Source organism: Caretta caretta, chromosome 4, assembly GCF_965140235.1.
Source record: "Caretta caretta isolate rCarCar2 chromosome 4, rCarCar1.hap1, whole genome shotgun sequence".
Classification (NCBI taxonomy): Eukaryota; Metazoa; Chordata; order Testudines; family Cheloniidae; genus Caretta; species Caretta caretta.
Window position 1 is genome coordinate 64,936,616 of NC_134209.1, and position 23,046 is coordinate 64,959,661.

At 39.0% G+C, this 23,046-nt stretch overlaps 1 protein-coding gene and 1 long non-coding RNA gene across 8 annotated transcripts in view; one reads left to right on the forward strand and one right to left on the reverse strand.

Moving 5' to 3' along the window:
• ANAPC10 (anaphase promoting complex subunit 10) overlaps positions 1 to 23,046 on the reverse strand; it is a 207,544-nt gene that overhangs the window by 123,545 nt on the left and 60,953 nt on the right. For 3 of the 7 annotated variants that reach the window (XM_048846984.2, XM_048846983.2, XM_048846993.2), the window contains exon 5: positions 11,632 to 12,696. The exons of 2 other annotated variants lie outside the window; for them this stretch is intronic. In XM_048846984.2, coding sequence (XP_048702941.1) covers positions 12,466 to 12,696 — 231 coding nt within the window. In that variant the 3' untranslated portion in view covers positions 11,632 to 12,465. Of the gene's footprint in view, positions 1 to 11,631; positions 12,697 to 23,046 lie in introns of those variants that run through there. 2 more of the 7 variants (XM_048846992.2, XM_048846989.2) reach the window with 2 other exon arrangements.
• Positions 2,455 to 6,878, forward strand: LOC125635369 (uncharacterized). The gene is made up of 3 exons (XR_007356244.2): positions 2,455 to 2,537; positions 5,617 to 5,853; positions 6,138 to 6,878. It is a non-coding gene; the product is annotated as an uncharacterized LOC125635369 (long non-coding RNA).

The window sequence follows — 23,046 nt, forward strand, 5'->3', positions numbered from 1 at the left end:
CACAATCACTCTGTGCAGTTTAAGTACTATTTTGAAGTTGGCTGCTCCCTCTCGAACTAGACTAATTCAAGGGAAGTTAACTTGAGTTATCTACACATGAATTAACTGCTGTGGAGATACAGCCTAAACACAAGTTGTTTGCCAGTTAAGCTCTCAACTCCTACTCTCTTTGATGAGTACACTGGAATGTGTTACCTAGGGAGGTGGTGGAATCTCCTTCCTTAGAAGTTTTTAAGGTCAGGCTTGACAAAGCCCTGACTGGGATGATTTAGGTGGGGATTGGTCCTGCTTTGAGTAGGGGGTTGGACGAGATGACCTCCTGAGGTCCCTTCCAACCCTGATATTCTATGATTCTGTGAAGTGCTAAATCAGGCATCCTCCTGTGAGAATTGACTGATGGTGAGTCTTTAGCTTATTTAGTCTCAAGTCCCACACCTCAGTGGCATGTGCACAAAAATGAGGTCACTTTTTAGTTAAATTAAAGGCTTTTTTTACTCTGTCCTGCTGGCAGGAAATGTTTTAACAAGAGCTGGTCAGAAAATGCTGATTTGTCAAACCCGAACTGTTCTGTGAAAACAGATTGCGTTTACCAATTTTTCATCGATTCACCTGCAAGGTTCCTGGAATCTTGTCTGACAGACATGTTTTTGTCAGAAACAAAACGTTCTTGTGAGTTACCTGCTAACTCTCTGGCAGGCTTCTGGGAGCCCAGGCTTTCAGAGTCTATGGTGCATGGTGGGGCTGCTCCATCACTCCACGTCCAAGGTTTCCAGATTTGCAGTCCGGCTGGCTCTCTGGGCTACCCAACTACTGAGTGGGTAGCCCTGGAAGCCTGCTGGTCTGGAAGTCCTTGTGTCATAGTGCTGCCCTAGAGGAGCATACCCTGGGGGTCTGGGTAGCTGCTAAGTGAAATAAACATTCTTCGTCAGTTTCACACCTTCATCTGCATAACAGCGGTGAAACTGACAGGAATGTCAGTCAGCTGTTGCCAGGGTCCTGGGGAACTGATTTCCATGTGTCTGTGTTTCCAAAACAATTTTTATTTTAAAAAATTTGGTTTAATTCCAAATTGGAATGAAAAAGCTTGAATTATTAAAATTCCCACCAACTGGAAATCACTAGTTTTTGCCAGCTCTAGTTTTAACTTTTGGGATATTTCACAACAGGCATTAAATTAATTAAGGGCTCCTTTTCATTTGAATTCAAGAGATTCTTAGGACTTCCGATAATAATTTCTTAGGACAGCTGAAGCTTAAGTCTTTCCTTCCAGTGTTACTTTAAATTTCCAATCTTACAATAGTACCCAAAATGTATTCACTTCCTTCTCGATACAATATCTATCCTGAGCAATATAAATTTTGAGATGATGAAAGATAAGCGAAGGGTGAAGGAAAGGAGTAACAAATACAGGAACAGTGGTCAAGGTGATGACTGGCATATGTCTTGTTAGTTTAATTTATTAGAGTATATGTAAACTACCCCCTACTGCTCCCTATGGTTTTTCCTTTTGCTTTGTCAACTTTTATTATTTTTGTTATGACTTTGTTTTTATTTTTTAACTGTTGCCTGCTTGCAGTAAGAAATAAAATACAAGACTCCAGCTAAAATTACAAAAAAGCCATATGTTGTTACACAGTTTAGTCTGAAGAATGGCATCATCAAAAAACATAACTCCTACCAACACTCCTTAGCAATTCTGTAAATACGGCTTAGAATACCGTAACCTAACCTCAATTTCAGGATCTGTTTTTGATACCTTGCCTCAGATCAAAAATTTCCAGCCATAATGGAATCTCTGATCACTCTCTCACTGTACATGAAGACAGTGCACTAGCACAAAATAACACCTTTTTAAGAATCATTATTTCCTTAGATGTGGAGCATCAATCTAATTTTGTATGGTCAACATGAAATTTACAGCAGAACTATGAGGCCTACTTAATGTATCTAAAACTACATTTCCCAGCCAGGAATGCAACCATATTTGAAAACACAGACTTAAAGGTTATGGCAAAAAAATGAATGAAACACAAATAAAAATGAACGTTCACTCGATGAAGCTGAGAGGCCTGATCCAAAGCCCGATGAACCTAATGAGTTTTTCCATTGATTTCAGTGGGCTCTAATCAGGTCCACATGCAGCAAATTACTAGACAGTATTTTTTAAAAAGCAAAACAGGTTTATAGATGGGGTTTCATCTTGTTTGACATCACCATTTTTTCTATATTGTTTCATTAACAAATCAACAAAATAAAGAGCAGCTTGTTCATCTTTTACAAATGAACCAGTACAGATCCTTCCCTCCACTTTCTACTCATATATATTAATTGCTAGGGACAATAGAATATCAGCTGCTCTGACTGGGCTGCAATAGATCATCATGCAACACAGGTGGCCTCCTGGCTCCACCTCCTGTCCCTGACAGTACTACTCTGGGCATCTACTTAACATACGATTCTTTAAAATGTTATAACACTTGAAAAACAAACAGCTGGCTGCACTCCTTGCTTCAGTTTCTTGGACAACATGCTGCTTGGTAAGTGATCAGATTTTGATACTGCTACAGTAATAACAGGAAATCATCTGTTAAAATGTTGGTTTCCAGTTGGAGAGGAGTGCCAGTGTACAGAGGATATCTGGCTTTATAGCAAAGGCCTGTAAAAACAGTTTGAGGTTATTTATGGGCCTACAGGGAAGGCTTTGTGATTGAAGCTAAATATAAGTAACCTAAATATGGAGGTACAATGCATTTGTGCAAACCCCTCACAATGACAGTTGTGAGACAGGCAGTCAGACTACTAAATGATCATCTGTGTAGAAAGAAATGTTTATTTAGACCAAGATGTCTGCTCCCTAATCAAAATTACTGAATATAGGAAAGCAACCAAAGCTTGAGATATGGGGATACACCTATAAAATATTGCTTGAAACATCTTTTAGAGAAAAGCATAAATTAGTCAAGAATGACAGTGTAGAATATTAGCCCATTATTGAACATTAGCTGTAATATTTAGCACAATTCATTGTTAGACATCACTTTTATAAAGATGCTATCAATATTTGAGTAGTCTCACTTCGTAAAATTGGCTCTCCATAAACCTATAAAACAGTGGTCCCGAAACTGAGGGATGAGCCACCTTATCAGGGCACGGAGGAACGTTTGGGGACATGGATGGGCCTGGGCCAGCCACCACAAGAGGCAGGGATAGAGCACCACCGAGCCCCGTTCCACCCCCAGCTGCATCCCACTCTGCCTCCAGCTTCGGCCCTGTGGCTCCACTCCGAGCTCCAGACCTACTCCCAGCCGCGCACTGCCTCAGCTCCAGCCCCAGGGCCCCATTCCCAGCGGTGGCTCCTGAGGTAGGCGATGGGGGAGAAGGCACAGACAGGATGTGGGGGGCACGACTTGAAAAGTTTAGGGACCACTGCTATCCAACAATGCAGAGATTATATTCTAACAAATGTGAGTGTTCTGCACTGTTCTTTCTAGGATACGCATTTGTGAGTGTTTTGGTTTTTTTGGTCTTTTTATAACCCTCTCTCTATCTCCCCTGTACCAAAGTTATTTAAGACCAACAATCACTATATTTCATCATCTGAACTTTTGGGCATGCTGTTTGTTTTGGAGGTTTTTCAGATACAGTAAGCCAAATACTGATCTAACAATATTGTGGTTTACAGTGTAGTGTCCTTACTCCCAGAACACATCACACTAAATTCTACAAATGTTTGTGGTGTTTGGTCATTTTAAAGTAACAAACAACAACACACAGGAGGAGAAGCAGCTTATTGACCAGCCTGTTGGTGAAGTATGTTTGTCCACAAAATTAAAGAAGAAATAATATTTTGAGCTAGCAAATTATCTCCCATTATCAACTCTTCCAAATTTTCAATATCGCCTTGTAAGATGTAAACAGCCAGTTATTGACTGTCTCCCTTTGTTGGTGGAATTCTGTATTTTTCAATGAAAGGTCACAGAAGACAACTAAGAGGCCTGATGCTTATGCCTAGGGCACAGATTAGTGTCTGGAGTAAAAAAATGTTATCCCTGTTATTAGTTTTTACCCAGTTATACAAATTCAAATTAGTAGTCAACATAAAAAATTGTAGAAACAATTTCTAATATTGCTCAATACCTATTGTGTGCTCCTAACATCCTAATTAGGTTTGTCCTAGAACATGAGAATGTTGATGCCTTTTTGGGTGGTTGGTTATGAAAAAAAAAATTACACATGTGGGCCCTATCAAACCTTGCCATTTTCATATCTACAGAACAGAATGGTGGTTTGTGTTTATTTCAAAATAAATAAAGGGGCACCCGACAGGAAGACACTTGGGTACCTAGATAAATAAAACCAATCCAGTTCCAATCAACACACAATAACAGACCCCTCTGTTTAGAAACCAGTTTCCTCAGAAGCCAATCTGCAGCAAGTCAGTACGCTTACATTAACTGTAATACGTTAAAGACTTTAAACATGTACTGACCTTGTAAGAAGGGTTTAGAATGGTCATTTGCATTTGTTTGCTTTGATGCTGCATATCAAAGAGCAAGAAAAAAAATTTGTAATGTATAATCACAATATTCTTGCATCTATACAAGGGCTTTCAGCCTATAGATCCCAGATCACCTCAAACTTTTACTGAGGTATTGTATAAACTTTACACAAAGAATTATGTAAACCACCACCATGTAAGTGCAGCCACGGCAAGGAGTGAAATTTAACATTACTGTTTAGCACAGGTATAAAAGGTTATTACATCCATTTGGTACAGAGGGTGGCAGGTAGGGTAGATCAATAAAAAAAATATTTTTTTATTTAAATCGGGTTTTTTTGATAGGTTTTTTTCCCTCAAAAAGCATTTTATCTAAAGATAGCTTTGAGCTATAATGTATCTTCATTAAAACTATCTCATCATGGAATAGGGATTATAAATTCTAATTCTACAGTATGAGACAATATATTCATGTAATGTTTAAGAAAAGTTTTGTAAATGAGTTCCAATGGTTCATGGATTAGGGACCCAATCTTATAGGGTTCCAGGGGGTTCTGTATAGATTATTTAGGTTAATCTTTCTATCCATCCAATGGGACTCAGTGCTCAGTCTAGAAGATACCATCAGAGACGCTTAGTTTTGTAGTTCTCAAACTATGGATTTGTGGCTCCAGAGATAACATGGTTGTTAACAGCAAAAATGTTTAGAAAGAAAAAGAAAAAATAAAGGTGAGACATAACAGACCTCAACCCTACTGTCCCTCTGCAAATTTGTGTACACAGAGTCAATCCCTTACCTCTCTCTAAAAGTGCAAAGTTGCAAAAAGTTCAATGAATAGAAGATTGTTGGGAGTGGAATAGATCAGGATAAAGAAGGAATCTGGAGATCATAGACCCACAGAATATCAGGGTTGGAAGGGACCTCAGGAGGTCATCTAGTCCAACCCCCTGCTCAAACCAGGGCCAATCCCCAACTAAATCATGATAAATGTGAAAAGGGAGGGATAGGCAGTAGAAACAAAAGTGAAACTGTTTGAGCAGCATAATGCAGAAGTCTTGAGGTCTTTCTGATTGTAGCGTTCATTGATTTGAGATCTACTTTACCATTCTCTCACTAGAAGAGAAAACCAATAATCGCAGCAGGCCATAAAAGAGACCCAGTTTGGGAATATTTTAATGAAGTTCCTCTACCTGCGGGTAAGACAGGCATGTGTGAAAAATGCAAACAGTGCAACAAAGAAATGCAAGGCCTGATCGCCCATATGAAACAACATCATGAGAAGTGATCCTTCTCAGGAGGAAGCTACGTTGAAAAGATGATGAAAGGAACATGTCTGAACATGCAGGATCTTCAGGTTGGTAAACTTTTTTCTTTCATACGTCTTTCTTAAGGACTGCCTGTCTTCCTTCTGGACTATTCTTGAATTCTTACATTTGAGCAAAAAATATAGTTGTTACTCTATGGTACTATCATTTTAGATGCAGTTGTGTTAAAAAATAAATAGCTGAAATAGGCTGATTTTCCTTTTACAATTTTACCTTTAAAGTAGTACTGAGTGCCAGGGAATGCAATGAGTAACACTAAATGAGCAGTATGGTAAGAATAATTAAAATAATTGCATTGTCTTATTTTGTTTAGGAGAATCCATCCTCAACATACAGGATTCTGAAGACTATCCACCTTCAAGATCACCATCATTTTCTATAGTTTCAGAGTTATCTGCCAATGATAGTGTTTCAGTCACATCCTGTATGTCTCACAGCCCCAGTGTATCTCCTGTAGCAAAAAGAAAAAAAAAATCTCCATCATCCAGAAACAACCGTGGATAACAGGTTTCAGAGTCGTAGCCGGGTTTGTCTGTATCAGCAAAAAAAATGTGGGAGTACTTGTGGCACCTCAAGTTTGTGATAAGAACCAGCAGATTACAAAAAGAGGTAGCTGATGAAAAAATTGCCCAGTTTGTTTATGCAACAAACTCTTCTTTCTGTATGATTGAGAACCCACACTTTATTAACATAGTTCGGTCATTAAGACCAGGATACAGTCCACCCAACAGACCAGGTGTCTCAGTCAAATTACTGGATAAAGTGTATGAAAGAAATTGAGCAGTGTGCAAAAGGTCTAGAAGGTGAAATTGTTAACCTGAGTCTTGATGGGTGGAGTAATGTCCACAATGATCCTGTTGTATGTGCTTGTGTGACAACAGAAGAAGGGAATGTCTAACTTACAGAAACAATTGATGCAGCAGGAAATGCACACACAGCAGAATACTTACAAGAAGTAGCAGTAAAAGCTATAACAAACTGAAAAAAATTCAAATGTCTAGTATGCAGCTAGGTCACAGACAATGCTGCAAATGTATCCAAGATAAGAAATTTAGAAGCGAGTCCCTAGCTAATAACATACGGTTGCAGTGCTCATTTGATGCACTTCCTAGCCAATGACTTCGGTGTTCCAGAAATAAAGGCTAATGTTGTTGAAATTGCAAAATACTTCTGTAACAACCACTTTTCAGCAGCTGCTCTGAAACAAGTGGGAGGAACCAAGCTAACTCTCCCACAAGACATGCAATAGAACTCAGCAGTGGACTGGTTTGAGCACTATATCAAGAACTGGCCTAATCTGATGACAGTTTGTCATAAATGTAAAGGGAAGGGTAAACCCCTTTAAAATCCCTCCTGGCTGGAGGAAAAATCCTCTCACCTGTAAAGGGTTAAGAAGCTAAAGGTAACCTCACTGGCACCTGACCAAAATGACCAATGAGGAGACAAGATACTTTCAAAAGCTGGGAGGAGGGAGAGAAACAAAGGGTCTGTGTCTCTCTGTTGGTATGCTGCTTTGCCGGGGATAGAACAGGAATGGAGTCTTAGAACTTTTAGTAAGTAATCTAGCTAGGTATGCGTTAGATTATGATTTCTTTAAATGGCTGAGAAAAAAATTGTGCTGAATAGAATGACTATTTCTGTCTGTGTGTCTCTTTTTTTGTAACTTAAGGTTTTGCCTAGAGGGATTCTTCTCTATGTTTTGAATCTAATTACCCTGTAAGGTACCTACCATCCTGATTTTACAGGGGTGATTCCTTTACTCCTATTTACTTCTATTTTTATTAAAAGTCTTCTTGTAAGAAAACTGAATGCTTTTTCATTGTTCTCAGATCCAAGGGTTTGGGTCTGTGGTCACCTATGCAAATTGGTGAGGATTTTTACCAAACCTTTCCCAGGAAGTGACGTGCAAGGGTTGAGAGGATTTTGGGGAGAAAGACGTGTCCAAACTACGTTTCCCAGTAAACCCAGTTAGAGGTTGGTGGTGGCAGTGGTTATTCCAGGGACAAAAGATAAAATTAATTTATACCTTGGGGAAGTTTTAACCTAAGCTGGTAAAAGTAAGCTTAGGAGGTTTTCATGTAGGTCCCCACATCTGTACCCTAGAGTTCAGAGTGGGGGAGGAACCTTGACACAGTTTGTGAACAAAATTGTGAAAAAATAGATGATACTGTCACAGCCAAAGTTCTCAACATTGGGCTTAAGAGAAATGTTGAACACATGCTGAGTACCCTGAAGCCTATTTCTGTAGCCTTGAACAAAATGCAGGGAAATAGCTGTTTTACTGCTGACACTGTTGAATTTGGAAGGAACTGAGTGAGAACTTAAAAAGAGAAATATGCAATGACAGAACTAAATTACAAGCATTAAAAAAAATGAAGGGGACAAGCACTATCTCCCGTTCATTTTCTTGCAAATATTCTCAATACTCGGTACCAGGGTCAAACCTTAACTGCTGAAGAAGAGGAGTTGGCTATGACATGGACATCCAGCAATCATCCCTCCATAATGCCAATTATAATAAACTTCAGAGGTAAGGGTGAACCATTCAAGAAATATATGTTTGCTGATGATGTTTTAAAGAAAGAAAGCCACACCCGTGAACTGGTGGAAGTCACTTAAGCACTTGGATTCAGAGACTGTTGAAGTGATAATCTCACTTTTAACAGCAGTAGCTTTTTCTGTCGGTGTAAAAAGAATATTTTCTTCCTTTGGACTAATTCATTCCAACTTGAGAAACCGTTTGGGACCTGAAAAAGCAGGAAAGCTTGTTTTTCTTTTCCAGATTATGAACAAACAGGAAAATGAAGGTGAAGATGACTGAGTTAGCAGCAGAAGCCAATATTTTAAGTTTCTCATATTGACCTGGCTGACAGTCTATTTCATTTTTGTTTTTAAAATATTTCATTTAACTATTTTAGTTAAAAACAATTTTAACAAAAACAAACCTGATTTTAAAAAACTCAAATGTTTAACTAAATTCAAAAATTCATATGCTTGTTTTATTAAAATATTATATGTTTGGTGTTGAAGAAAAAAATCTAGAATACATAACATTGTTTTAGTTAAATAAAACTATTTAAATGTCTGTCTGGTGATGTTCCCCTCCTAATACAGCATGGCAAGAAAATCCTCCAAATATTAAAGATTAATCTGTTGAATTGGAGATCGTTCACCTCCCAATGACTTCATAAATATCTGCTTCAATTACTTTGGTAAATGAAATAACTAACAATCATTTATTTTCTGATATAGCTATAAAACTAATCTGAAAAGTTTTCAAAATAAATCACTGAAAAAATGTATCGTGTGTACCTTCTAAAAATGAAACCTACATCTATCTCTGAGTTGTGAAGAATATGTATTAAGGTTATAACAACCACCAAGAATGCACTTTTATTTAGAAATCCATGATTAAATCAAGTCTTCCTGACTAGTGATTTAAATCAAATCCACCCTGGTGGCAGCATACTCAACAAAGTTGGAATCTGGCTAAGACACCAAGGCTGATGCCCCATTCCACTGTTGCATGAATAAAAGTTTTCCGCTGTGGGGCAAATCCTGCCACCTATGTGGCATGGAACCATGGCTAACCCTCTGCAGCTCCAAGGACATGTCTGGCTGTGGCAATGCAAGAGCAACAGGACTGGAACAGGACTGGGCTGTTAGATTTGATACCACAGAGTCTACTGGTCACTGCCCTCTGTTGAGCAGGAACATAAGCTTCTGCAGCCTAAAGCCAGAAGGGTCTGAATTTCAAAAGTGTGCTAGTTAGGAGCACAAGTCCCACTGAGTTTCACTGGAACTTAGTTCGTAGTCCACTTAGACACCTTTGAAAAATCTCACCCATATCTCATCCAGGCTCATCACAGTGTTCACTTGCAGCCACAAAGTTGCTCTACAATCCATGGGGATGATTTATACAGCCAGTGCTGATTTTCAGGATTTGTCCCTTTTTGAATAGGAATTAAGAGTGGGGAAAGATATATGTTAATGATGTACGTAATGAAACATAACTTGGTATGACTATAATACACTGCAAAATGCTGCAAAGGAACTGTAAGTGCTGCAGAATACGTGTTCATGATTACCTTTAAAGGAGCTGTGAGCCCAAGAAGGATAGCTTTATAGCACATAGTAAGGATGCATGCTGCACTCTAATTTATTTTCCATAAATTTTTTTTCAAGAGTTTATGAAATATTTTAAGGGCAGTGCATTTTTAATAAATATATACCTCTCTCTTGACAACTATTAACTAACTGTTCATAAAATAACTGGATAAATTTGCCTAATCTGTGAGAGAAAAAGTAATCTGTAGAATAATCTTTGATATATTGAACTGAACAGAGGTGCAGAGCAAGTATTTGACACTAAATGTAATCTATGTCACTGGCTGAAACTTGGTGAATGACAATAGTACCTCATCTACCTACCACTGAAATGAATGGGAGTTTTATCTTTGGCCAAATCCAGTTTTCTCCTGAAATCAATAATAATAATTTTCTTTTCTTTGTCCATGGTTTGCATCCAATCTACTACTAAATAACTGACGGGACTTATGGTTGTGAACAATAGGTGGGTTCTTTAGTAGGAATAGTAGCCTGAATTCAGGACTGGGGTAGGAACATGCCAATCTGGTGTTTCTAAATTACTGTCCATTTCATCCTTTGGGATATTAGATTCTTTTGGTTTTCAACAAGCATGCCTCTTACCTATCATTATTTGTTGAGTAAAGAGCTATACATGTCACAGAAGAAGAAAGTATCCCTATGTAAGGGATTGCATATTTTAAAGTGGCCGTCTCCTGCAAACACACACCTACTATGAAGCATGAAATCAAAAGGACTACCCAGAGCAGTTTGCACCAAAATCCATAGTACGTGTTTGCAGTAAGATAAAGCACATAAAACCCCTGTTTTGAATCCCACACTAACCTTTGGGAGTTATTGTTCTCAGAAAAGAAAATGTATTTTGTGTAAGACAACGGCAAAAGGGAAAAACAGTTATCAACAAGAATACCGAGCTGCCCTCCATAAAAAAGGCTATAATTTTGTCAAGATATTTTAGGAACATCAGAACCCACAAGTGGAATTATAGACCTTAGGTCTAATCCAAAGCCCACTGAAATCAGTGGGTATCTTTCCACTGATTTTAGTGGGCTTGGGATCAGATCCGTAATGGGGAAAATTCATTCCTAATGTTACTGCACTAAAGGCAGCAGAGTTCAGAGATTAATTTGCACTTTTATGGTAGCACATTTAATGTAATATACAGTTACATAAAACTGATCTCAGTGTTACATTTCTGATCCTCCTTTGTTTTACCTCCCTGCTCCCTTCACTCCTGTGCCTTCTTTCCTCTAGTCATCACCCATATTTTCTTAGTCTCTTATCACATGGCCTTGCCCATGCTTCCCAATTTAATTTTAATTTGCAGTGTGATTTTCAAATGTTTTGTCCTAATTTTGCTCCCATTGCAATCAATAGGAATTTACCTGTGTGTTCTATTTTTTTTTTTTTTTGGAGGGATGGATGGAGGTGGATAAATGACGACCGCTTTTAAAAATTCAACCCATATATATCGGATTTTAAAAGGAAGATTGATTAAAAAAAAAAGAGACCAGAAAACTAACAATGTAACCACCAAACAATAACAATGCAAAAAAAAGTTTTAAAAAACCAGGTTACATGCTTCCATTAGTTATAAGTAGGCCATGCACAAGTTTCTCGTTTGCCTTGTGGCGTTTTTTATTTCAAAATGGCTTATCTTTTTTCTTCTAAGAAACTCCATAACTTAAGTATAACATTGCTCAGACTTAAACAGATTTTTATTTGAATTCCTACTATTTTATGTGATCCATGGGACTTCAAAGGGTGCGAGGAAGCAATGCTAAGGAATGTTGCCTTTGCATTCCTGGCATGTCTGTTGTTACATTAGAATGATGTAATGGTTAAGTTATATCTGTAATGACAGGACAATATAAAATACAGTTAGAAATATTCACTTTCCTTCTAGATTATCAATCTTTTTTCAGTTATACAGAAAAATGAAACCTACATCGAGACCTATTAAAATAAAAACCCAGTTAAATACATTTCTCACCAGAAACAAGACATGCACAATACCACAGTGAAGTCCTTTCAAATACACAAAGAACCCTCTTAAAAGAATGTACATCCTGTACCCAGAGAAAAATACAGTAGTAATAATCCATTAAAAATACACCTAATTAAAATACAGCTTTTTTGGACTGACCCAACCAAAATATGAAGTCATACAATGAAGTATTCTAATGCATTATCAACAAATGGAGAAACCACCTGGAAAAAAAGAATATACATGTTACGTGCACCACGGTTATCCATTTCATAGCAAATGAAAGGAGAAAGTTCTTTAATATATCGTCTGAAAATCTAAAAACCTCCTACAGCCTTTGTAAATACAATTAACAGAAAATATGACTATCGAAAGCATATCAGAAATCAAAAAACAGTGCAACTCAAAACAGATTAAAGTTACACACAAAAAAGTTAAAGTATATATAGAGAATTCCACAAGAATAAGACCTGTCAATTTAACCGGAAAAGATATTGGAAACAAAACTGATGACAAAATCACTTTAATTGTTTCTTCATAAGATGATTCATCTTATAGAGCGATACATCATGAAATCAATTGTTGTACATCTAGGAAATTTACCAATAGAGCTTTCTTCCACTGGGGTGTACACTTTAATTTGTCTCATGTGAGTGTCTCTTCCATTCTGATGATTGGCTAAAACAGCAATCTGAATCATAAATGTTCGAATAGGCTTCTTATGAGAATCAGTTAAAGGAACATGAATCCAACCACTTGGTTCCACTAATTCAAGTTGCTACAAAAAAAAAAAATTAAACCATTTTAATCCACTTAACATGAATTACCACAAATATTTTAAAAATCTGCTCTACAGAACATGTCAGATTTATCTACATTGTTAAAAACCAATTTGAAGAAATGCAGTTTAATAGTTCAAGCTAAATTCCCTGCTGGTGTAAACAGGTGCAACTCTATTGATTTCACTGGTTTTGTGTATGCATTCCCCAGCTGCAATTTGCCCTTTAGTTGATGCTTTGCTAACTTAAAAACAAAAAATAAATTGAAAATATCAGTAAAAAGATGGATATAAAAAGTTAATATTAGTTAACTTAGTAAAAAATGTTAAATTAAAGCAACATGGTTCTAATTCTCACATGTAATACACGTATCGGAAAGAAATTGGGACAAAATGTCAACCTATAAAGCTTCTTTCAATTTGTTTTAAAATTTTGTACCAGCCAATCTGAACTCTCAAAGGATGGAATGAATACCTTATTTGGATTTTTACATAAATCCACAAGAAGTGAGGATTCCAAGATTCCACAGATTTTTGTGGGGAGGGAAGTATAGCAGAGACCAACGATAGGTGGAGGATTTCATGACGACATGTAATATGCTATCTGCCAAGTTCCATGACTGGTGTCTCGGCATTCCAGTGTAGCCAGTTAATCAGATCTTGGTATGACAACCTCCATTTTAACTTGGCATTGACAATAAATGGAGTAATGTACTGTATAGTCGTTTTTCCTCTAATCCTACAAAAGCTGATGTCAAAATGTGCAAAGAGTTATCAGTCAAAGTCTAAACCATGTCATCTATGGTCAGCATGTGGAAATGGGGCAAGATGCTATGTAAAAATTGGGGAACAACTTATCTTGTAGCTACCCATCCTCGACAAAGCACAACTCAAAGAACTATGGAAGAATGTTCAGTGCAAAGAAGTTCTGAAGTAATAAATACTCCAGAAGCAAGCAGAATTCACACTGCTAAGCAAATGGAGGTCTACATCACTAGCATGTTTCCACTGTGGATGATGTGTGTTTTCAGTAGCTCAAGAGTACTGGCGTTCTCCTGAAAATGTTATGTGAATGTTAACCCCAATATGCATTAAAACTTATATTTTGTTCTGATAGGTTTTCCACAGACAACACATAAGAACTGTTTCAGAGTAGCAGCCGTGTTAGTCTGTATTCGCAAAAAGAAAAGGAGGACTTGTGGCACCTTAAAGACTAACAAATTTATTTGAGCATAAGCTTTCGTGAGCTACAGCTCATAAGAGCTGCCACTTCAGAGGCACTGCTGAACAGCCTTGGGCAGGGGGAAGAACCCTAGACTGTCCTTGTAATGTTCAGAAACAACTGAACCAACATAAAAGCTTTTAGTCATTATTTTATTTATCTGGATTTCAGATAAAACCCACTCCTGCTAATGGCTCTAGGTGCCCTAACAAAACCTTCACAATATGATAAACACAATGAAATCCTAATAGCCAGCCAGACACCTCCTTTTCACTGCTGCATCTTAGTGGCAAGCATGTTTTCTGCCCTTTCTAAAAACTCTATAAAGCAAACATATTTTGCACATGTAACTTTGAATTCTTTGCACACACCAACTCAACAATATATTATTAGGACAATCCAGCATGGGGAAGCTGTTCATGGCAACCTAGAAGTCAGCTGGGTCACACAAAGAATTCCTGCTGTCACCAGGCTGCACAACATATAAATGGTTAGTTGTTAGAAAAAAATGAGTAAGTGTCATGTCCAGGAGGAATGCCACTCCGGCATGCTTGAGTGCCAGCTGGAAAATAAATAAATTCTCTCTGTCTTTTATTACAAAGATTTTGTTGTAAACTCACCGAGATTCCATCTCTGTGGAGTCTTTCAGAAACTGTCATTCCACTCCTGGAACTGTTTGGGGGAGCTTATCTGAGAGATCACCTCTGAAAAAGCTTGTTTTTGTGGAGATTTTCTGTTTGTGCACCCACAGCCAAAGACTAAAGTATAAATGAAGGTGCTGAAGCCATGAAAGCAAAGATTTTAAATTTCATTTCATACTGGCCCAACACAGAGGACAAATATATCACCGTCTGGTCTGTCTGCTGAATCCCCAATTTGAGATACATCCATTTAGTTCAGATATAATCTTCACTGTTGTGGAAGCTACCATTCCATATGCTCAGGGTCAAATCCTAATTCCATCTTCAGATCTACAAAAGGCCACATTCAGCAGAACTGGAGAGTTTCTACAGTGCAGCGGAAGCGTGTGTGTGGGTGTACATATAAAACTGTGTAAGTGTGCACATATACTATATGCAAAACACTATGTTAGAGGAATATTATGGCTGCAAAGTCAAGCACTCACGTTAGGAAATGCCAGAATTAAGGTTGCCTGTGCAATCTTAATTCAGCCCCCTTGTGTGAATGCGTTATGACAAGTCTTTGTAATTACATTATCACATACTATTTTTTCCCATAAGACCTGTGTCTCATGCAGTGCACAGGAAAGACCTGCTCTAGAGATGAATCAGGGGTGTATAATGAAGATGACTGTTGTCTGAAGGATACTTACCTCATTTGTTCCAGAAGTTGGAAGGTGTGTAGTGAACGAGGCAGGGGATTACAGGAACAAAATGGAGGATCGCATGGATAAGGCAGTTGAATGCTGATTTGGGGAAGTGGATTCTGCTCCTGCCTCTGCCACAGAGATCCTGTGTGATGCCTGGCAAGTCATTTAATCCAAACTTTTCAGAGGTGGTCACTAATGATGTGTTCCTCAGTTTCTGGGTGCCAGACTTGAGATCCCGTGGTCTGATTTGCAGAAATCTGGGGCACTCACAACTGCATCTTAAATCAATGGAAGCTGGGCTTTGAACATATGAAGTGCTATATAATATTAAGTGCTTTGAAAAATAAGGGCCTAAGTATCTCAAATTGGGCCCCAAATTAGTGGTTACTTCTGACATAAATCCCTCTGTGCCTCAATTTCCAATCTGTAAAATGGATACAATAATGCCCGCCCCTTCCCCCATCTCAGGGTTGTTGTTAGGATAAATTGTTTATGAAACACTCTCAAGCTACAGTGCTGAGCCCCATCAAAACCCATGAGGAAATCAGAAGAAAATAAAACACTGAACAGCTGTCATTAATTGAGCACAATCCATTCTGTGCACTGAACGAGACAGGAGTCCTGTGGAAAAAACAGTGCACAAGGGGGCCAAATTAAGGTTGCATAAAAAACCTTCATTCTGGCATTTCCTAACTTTTCAGTGCTTGACTTACAACCTTAACATTCTTTGAATGTAACTTTGTGTATAATGTTGTAAAGTTTTTTTAAAACCAAAACTGACACTCAGAAATGTCAATTTCAATTCAACACTCAGAGCCAGGGAGCCTGCCAGCTCTGGGTAGCCCTGGCTGGAGCTGTGGCTCTCCAGGCTGCTAGACTCCTTGCTTGAACCCCACGGTCAGGGACTTCCATGGATTCCAGACTCCTGTGCCTACAGGCTGCCCACTTGTGGGGTAGGACCCAGACCTATGGGCCCTGGAAGCCAGTCCTAGGACTTCCAAGCTCCCAGCACTGCAGCAAGGACCCTGCAAGCCCTGAGAGCCATGGCTTGAGCTATCACTCAGAGACCAGAGAAACCAACAGCCTAGAGTCACAGCTCATACCAATATGACCCAGGCTGCTTCTGTGGAGTGAGCAGATCTGACAGCCCCATGACTCCTGCGACACAGCCTAGCAACACTGGGAGTTTCAGCTGCAGTGGAGGTTCCTAGGGCAGCTGCCACAGAGCAGGGAACCTGCCAGAATCATGGTACCTGAAACAGAGAGGTTCACCATGGAAACCTGCCTGGGTTTCAACTAAAGTTTTGTCAAATCTCTAATAGATTAGACTAAACATTTCGCTTCAGCAAACTGACATCTCATTAGTCTGAAAATTTCTCACCAACACTACCCAGCCAGTCTCAATCTCCACTCCTCAGGCCTCTCAGTCTCCTTGCCCAGCAAGCCTTAGACTCCCCCTCTGGACTTCCCATCCCAATTTCCTCACCGCTCCAAGTCCCAGTCTCCTTGCCTAACCATTCTCAGTTCCCACCTCACCAGCTCCTTGTCCAACTAGTCCCAGTCTAATCCCCCACCAGTTCCTAATCAGATCCATTTCCCCCTACCACTTTAGCCTCCAATCACCTTCCCTGTCCCCGACCTCTTTGTCTGTTCCCACTATGTCCCTATCTCCCTCCCCAGGCTCCCCATTGATAATCTCATTACCCCACCCCCTTTTCCCAGTATCTTGGTTGAGCCAGTTCCAGGCTTCCCAAACACCCCAACTTCCAGTCCCAATTTCCCTCTTCCCCACCCATCAGTCTCCAGTTGCAGTCCCTTCCCTCCTCCTCCAGGGTCCTTGTCTCAGTCTCCTCTCCTCCTCCCCTTAGGTTCAGATCTTGTCCCCCCCTGTAGTCCAATCGGGCAGCTTTTTCTTCCATGCTGCCTGGGGCCCAACAGGCTCTCAGTTCAGGTGCCTGGACCCAAACTCAGCATGATGCACAGCAGCCCAGAGCTGTAATTGCAGGGAAATCCTTCTCAGTCCCAGGCTGGAGCATGCCCAATGCAGACAGAATCTTCAGGGAATTTAGCTGCTAAAATCTAAGAAACCTCTACTGAATATGTGCTAACTGCAATTTTTCACAGGCTCATAACTTTTCCAATTTTGGACAAATGTTTATGAGGACATGAGAAGGCTCAACCCTGCCACCAGTGCACCTCCCTAACAAACTTCAAAGCCCTGCACCAAAGCTTGGAGGTGCTAGAACTTCTCAGTGAAGTGGCTGTAAAAATTTTGTTAACACAGGCAAAAAAAAAAAAAAAAAAGCATTTCCCCCTAATCTTGTTCTTCAAAACAGTAACTATTTTAGCTGAAACTTTGTGGACAGAAAAAAAATTCAGCGTGAGGCAAACACCTACCGCAGACAACTTCAGGCCAAGCGGTTAAAGTTTGGCAAAAAAGTTATGAGAAACTGAAAACTGGCTCTTATAATGCTATATAATAAGTAATATAATGTAATAGAAAGAATAATAATAATATAAAAAGTGTCAGGAAACCTTAACTATAGGTGTCGCTAAAGCTCCGCCTATAATAAGAATTTATAGCTGTTAACCTGTCTCAAATGACTTCATTGTCAACTGTATTATATGTGAGCAATAAACACCTATTCATATGTTCTATTTCAAATCAATTGTGCCAAGATTATAATTCCCTGGGAACCACTGAGTCACCAGCAAAAGTCCATTGTAAATGGCATTGTTGTATATTAAGTGATTTCCTATAATTTTTTCCCCAGATGCAGGCCATTCACTAAATCAGATTTAAACAGCTTTTCATCACAAAATTAAATGCCTTTGGGCAATTTTAAAATGTCTGCTAGAATGACTAATTACATAGATTAAAAAGAACAAAAAGTTAAATCTGATTTTAAATCTATTTAGGTGTGTCTCACTGAAAGATAAAATAAAATAAAAACTGAAAAAAAGCAGCAGTTACAAATGTTGATTTTAAATATTTTTAATTCAGTGCATCTCCTCCATCTCTTTCTAACCTACTCTACAGTGTACTGATTGAAAAGATATTTGAAATATTAAAATTTTTGAGATGGTTAGCAGTTGAGAAAGTATAAGAAACAAGAACTAAAATAAACACACAGTACAAGGATATAAAAATTAAATGGCAGGTCAACCTCACTGCTTTTGCCCTTTTGTGTCCTGCTCTATACCCTGATCAGTCTGTCTCTTCTGTCATGTTTGCTTCCAGGCCACCTCTGATTTTTCCCATCCACCTGTTCACCTCTGCCTACACTTTAATTTTTTGCTATTACATATGTGTCTCTAAATACATCAGAAGCAGGAAGCCTGCTAAACAACCAGTGGGCCACTGGACAATCGAGATGCTAAAGGAGCACTCAAGGACAATAAGGCCACTGCAGAGAAACTAAATGAATTATTTGCATCGGTCTTCATGGTTGAGGATGTAAGGGAGATTCCCAAACCAGAGCCATTCTTTTTAGGTGACAAATCTGAGGAACTGTTCCAGATTGAAATGTCATTAGAGGGTTTTGGAACAAATTGATAAACTAAACTGTAATAAGTCACCAGAACCAGATGGTATTCACCCAAGAGTTCTGGAGGAACTCAAATGTGAAACTGCAGGACTACTAACTGTAGTCTGTAAACTATTATTTAAATCAGCTTCTGTACCAAATGACTGAAGGATAGGTAATGTGACATCAATTTTTAAAAAGAGCTCCAGAGTTGATTCCGGCAATTACAGACTGGTAAGCCTAATTTCACGACTGGGCAAACTGGTTGAAATGCTAGTAAAGAACAAAATAGTCAGACACATAGATGAACATCATTTGTTGGGGAATAGTCAACACGGTTTTTGTAAAGGGAAATGATGCCTCACCAATCTACTAGAATTCTTTGAGGGGGTCAACAACCATGTGGACAAGGAGGACACAGTGGATATAGTGTATTTAGATTTTCAGAAAGCCTTCAACAAGGTTCCTCACCAAAGGCTATTAAGCAAAGTAAGTAGTCATGGGATAAGAGGGAAGGTCCTCTCATGGATTGGTAACTGGTTAAAACATAGGAAACAAAGGGTAGGAATAAATGGTCAGTTTTCAGAATGGAGAGAAGTAAATAGTGGTGTCCCCCTGGGGTCTGTATTGGGCCCAGTCCTATTCAATATATCCATAAAAGATCTGGGAAAAGGGGTAAACAGTGAGGTGGCAAATTTGCAGATGATACAAAACTACTCAAGATAGTTAAGACACAGTCAGACTGCGAAAAGCTATAGAAGGATCTCTCAAAATTGGGTGACTGGGCAACAAATTCAATGTTGATAAATGCAAAGTAAGGCACACTGGAAAACATAATCCCATCTATACATATAAAATGATGGGGTCTAAATTAGCTGTTACCACTCAAGAAAGAGATCTTGAAGTCATTGTGGATAGTTCTCTGAAAATATCCACTCAATGTGCAGGGGCAGTCAAAAAAGCAAACAGAATGTTGGTAATCATTAAGAAAGGGTTAGATAAAACAGAAAATATCATACTGCCTCTAAATAAATCCATGGTACGCCCACATCTTGAATACTGCGTGCAGATGTGGTTGCCCTATCTCAAAAAAGATGTATTGGAATTGGTTCAGAAAAGGTCAACAAAAATTATTAGAGATATGGAGTGTCTGCCATCTGAGGAGAGATTAATAAGACTGGAACTATTCAGTTTGGAAAAAGATAAGTAAGGGGGATATGATAGAGGGCTACACAATTATGACTGGTGTTGAGAAAGTAAATAAGGAGGTGTTATTTACTCCTCATGACAAGAACTGGGGTCACCAAATGAAATTAATAAGCAGCATGTTTAAAACAAACAAAAGGAAGTATTTTTTCACACAGTGCATTGTCAACCTGTGGAACTTCTTGCCAGACGATGTTGTGCAGGCCAAGACTATAACAGGGTTCAAAAAAGAACTAGATAAATTCATGGAGGATAGGTCCATCAATGGCTATTAGCCAGGGTGGGCAGGAATGATGTCCCTCGCCTTTGTTTGCCAGAAGCTGGGAATCTGTGACAGGGGATGGATCACTTGATGACTACCTGTTCTGTTCATTCCCTCCGGGCATTGGCCACTGTTGAACCACAGAATCCTGAGCTAGACGGACCTTTGGTCTGACCCAGTATGGCCGTTCTTATATACTCTCACACTACACTAATACATGTTATAATTTTATATTTGCAAATCAAAACAAACAATATAAAGGACAATGAAATTGTATTTTCCAAAACATATTTAACCTGATTCTTCACTGACTTCCACATTTCATAGTTATTTACAATTGTATCAAGTGTTTCTGAAATGCTACCACTGTAATTTATTGCTGTTCTTCACCCAGCTGGAACTGGTGTAAGTGATGATGAAAGATGTGAAAGGCATTGCAGAATTAGGCCAAATATACTTTTAAAAGTTTTAGTTTAAAATCTACAAAGATGATGAGATGTAAGCCCAATATTCTAAGAGCAATGTGTTCTATATTGGCTGTGCTGACCTCATTCTGCGCTAAGAAATCCAGCCTATATTAATCTCTTTGATTTAAGAAGAGTATTACTACAATAGTTTTCCCTCCAAAGACAACGCCACTTAACTAAACCTATTAACATTAACCTCTTAATTCCAAATTTACTTTGTATAATTGGGGAATGGAGTCAGAGAGAAAGGGGGGTCCTTAAGCAACTGGAAATTGAGGAAGAGCTGATCAGGTGGAGTGTGAAGTGGAGAGGAGAGGACAGTGGAAGAGGAATTAGGGAAGGGCAAATGGAAGTTGTCAACAAGAAACAGCTTGCCAACTGTTGGAACAAAGAGAGAGGAGTTACTCTCTGGAAAGATTGTTGGCCAAAAATATTTCAAAGGACTGCTACAGATATTTCCATCTCAGCTGGTTCCAACACATGGGGTTAAGCTGTTTTACTGCTTTCTGTAGTGACTTATTTGATGTATTAGCTAGTTTCTGTGGGTGACAATTATCCAATTCCCAATTACTCTGATGCGTGTAACACACTAAATCAGGACAGGGGCTGAATGGAATCCAACTCCCATTCCAGTGAGAGACACGTAGGCTACAACACAGCCCCTCCGTGGTCACTACTCCAGCACCCATACTGGAACAGCAGTCACCCTGGCAAGCACGAGTGCCACTAGATTTGCATAGTCATTGATCCCATACTTCCTTCCCACCTTGCTCCCTTTGTGTTGGCTTGTTAAAAACACTGAACAAGTCCCAACTCCATTTTCTGTAACAACTGCACCCTCGTCACAATCACAGTTCCGGGCTCAAGCAGTACAGAGCATACCTTATAACAGTAGTCTGTACCATGGGTTATTTTTATCCTATAGATCCCATCACACAGTCCTTTCTCAGGCAAAATGCCTATGAACTACAGGAGATCCTATGTAAGTGAACCCCTTCTTTTGTTCTTGATCCCCCATTTAACTTAAACACTAGGAAAAGGAAAGAAAATTATCTCATTGCCATGCTTCATATATACTATCTATGATCACTTCAGAATGTTGCATCAATGAAATTGCTACATTTGCTTCCTTTTTTCTGGTGTACCATCTATTTGTTTACCTTATTTTGGGTAATTAATATCCTTGAACCACTGACCTATTCCTGTTCCCTCTTCCATTTTTATAAAGAGTATCAACAGCACATATAACAGCTGTGGAAACCACACTTTTTAGGTACTGTGATACAGCATGTCCAGAAGGCAGCAGGAGAGTGATATAGGAGAGATAGGTAAGTCTCAGGATGAGGAGAAGCCTTATTCCCTGTAGAGGGAAGAAAGATTTCTATAGATTAATTAAACGCACCTGAAGCTAGTCACCTGATAAAAAACCTCTGCTTCAATCAGCCAGGGAAGGAGTTGGCGCAGAGTGCAGTTTGGAGAAGTGCCGTGGCTGGCTAGAAGACTAAGACCCTAGGTAAAGAGACACCTGGCTTGTACAGAGAGAGAGGGCAGGAAGCCCCACAAGCTGAAGAGCAGGAGAGGGAAGTAGCCCAAGGGAAGGAAGCACTAGTTCAAGTGGTTTACCACTATCCCTAGGGCCCCTGGGCTGGGACCTGGAGTAGAGGATGGGCCCGGGTCCCTCCCTCTCCACTACCCTTCTCTGGGTTAGTGGTGGGACAGTAACCAGCAGCAATCAGGAACTGCACCCTGAACCCCTCTCCGCCCCCGAAGAGGAAGCGCAAGATCCATCATAATAGTACCGGCAATTTGCCACAGTACTGAGACACAAACTGGATGCTATAAGCACACTCGAAAGTGATTTTATGCTATATCATAAAGTGACACAGACATGACACTGTGGGTACCTTAAAAACAACTTTGAAACTTTCTGAGAGACTTGATTTTGCTTTCAACAATCTGCTTCATAAAGCTGTCAAAATGGCAGCTTCCTATTTGATTCTTTATTCTGGTTTGAAACTTGCACTATTTTACTGATTACTAATCTTTAAAATTAGATGTAGCTGTTAGAGTGATCTATATTAATTGATCTTGCCTATCTATATGCTAATTATTATCAGGGAACATTAAAAAAATTCAAGCTTTTCAAAGTAGCAGGCGTTCTCAATCAATAAAGCATTCTTCCAGAAAGAGGAAGATTAAAAATCAATCCCAGAGGGAATGAATCCTATTTTCGGAAATATAAAGGTATTTATCAACATACAGAATCTCTCAAATATGACAGTAATCAAATATGGAAAAAATTCCTTTTCTATTTAGCTGTGATTTCCTGTTACAGT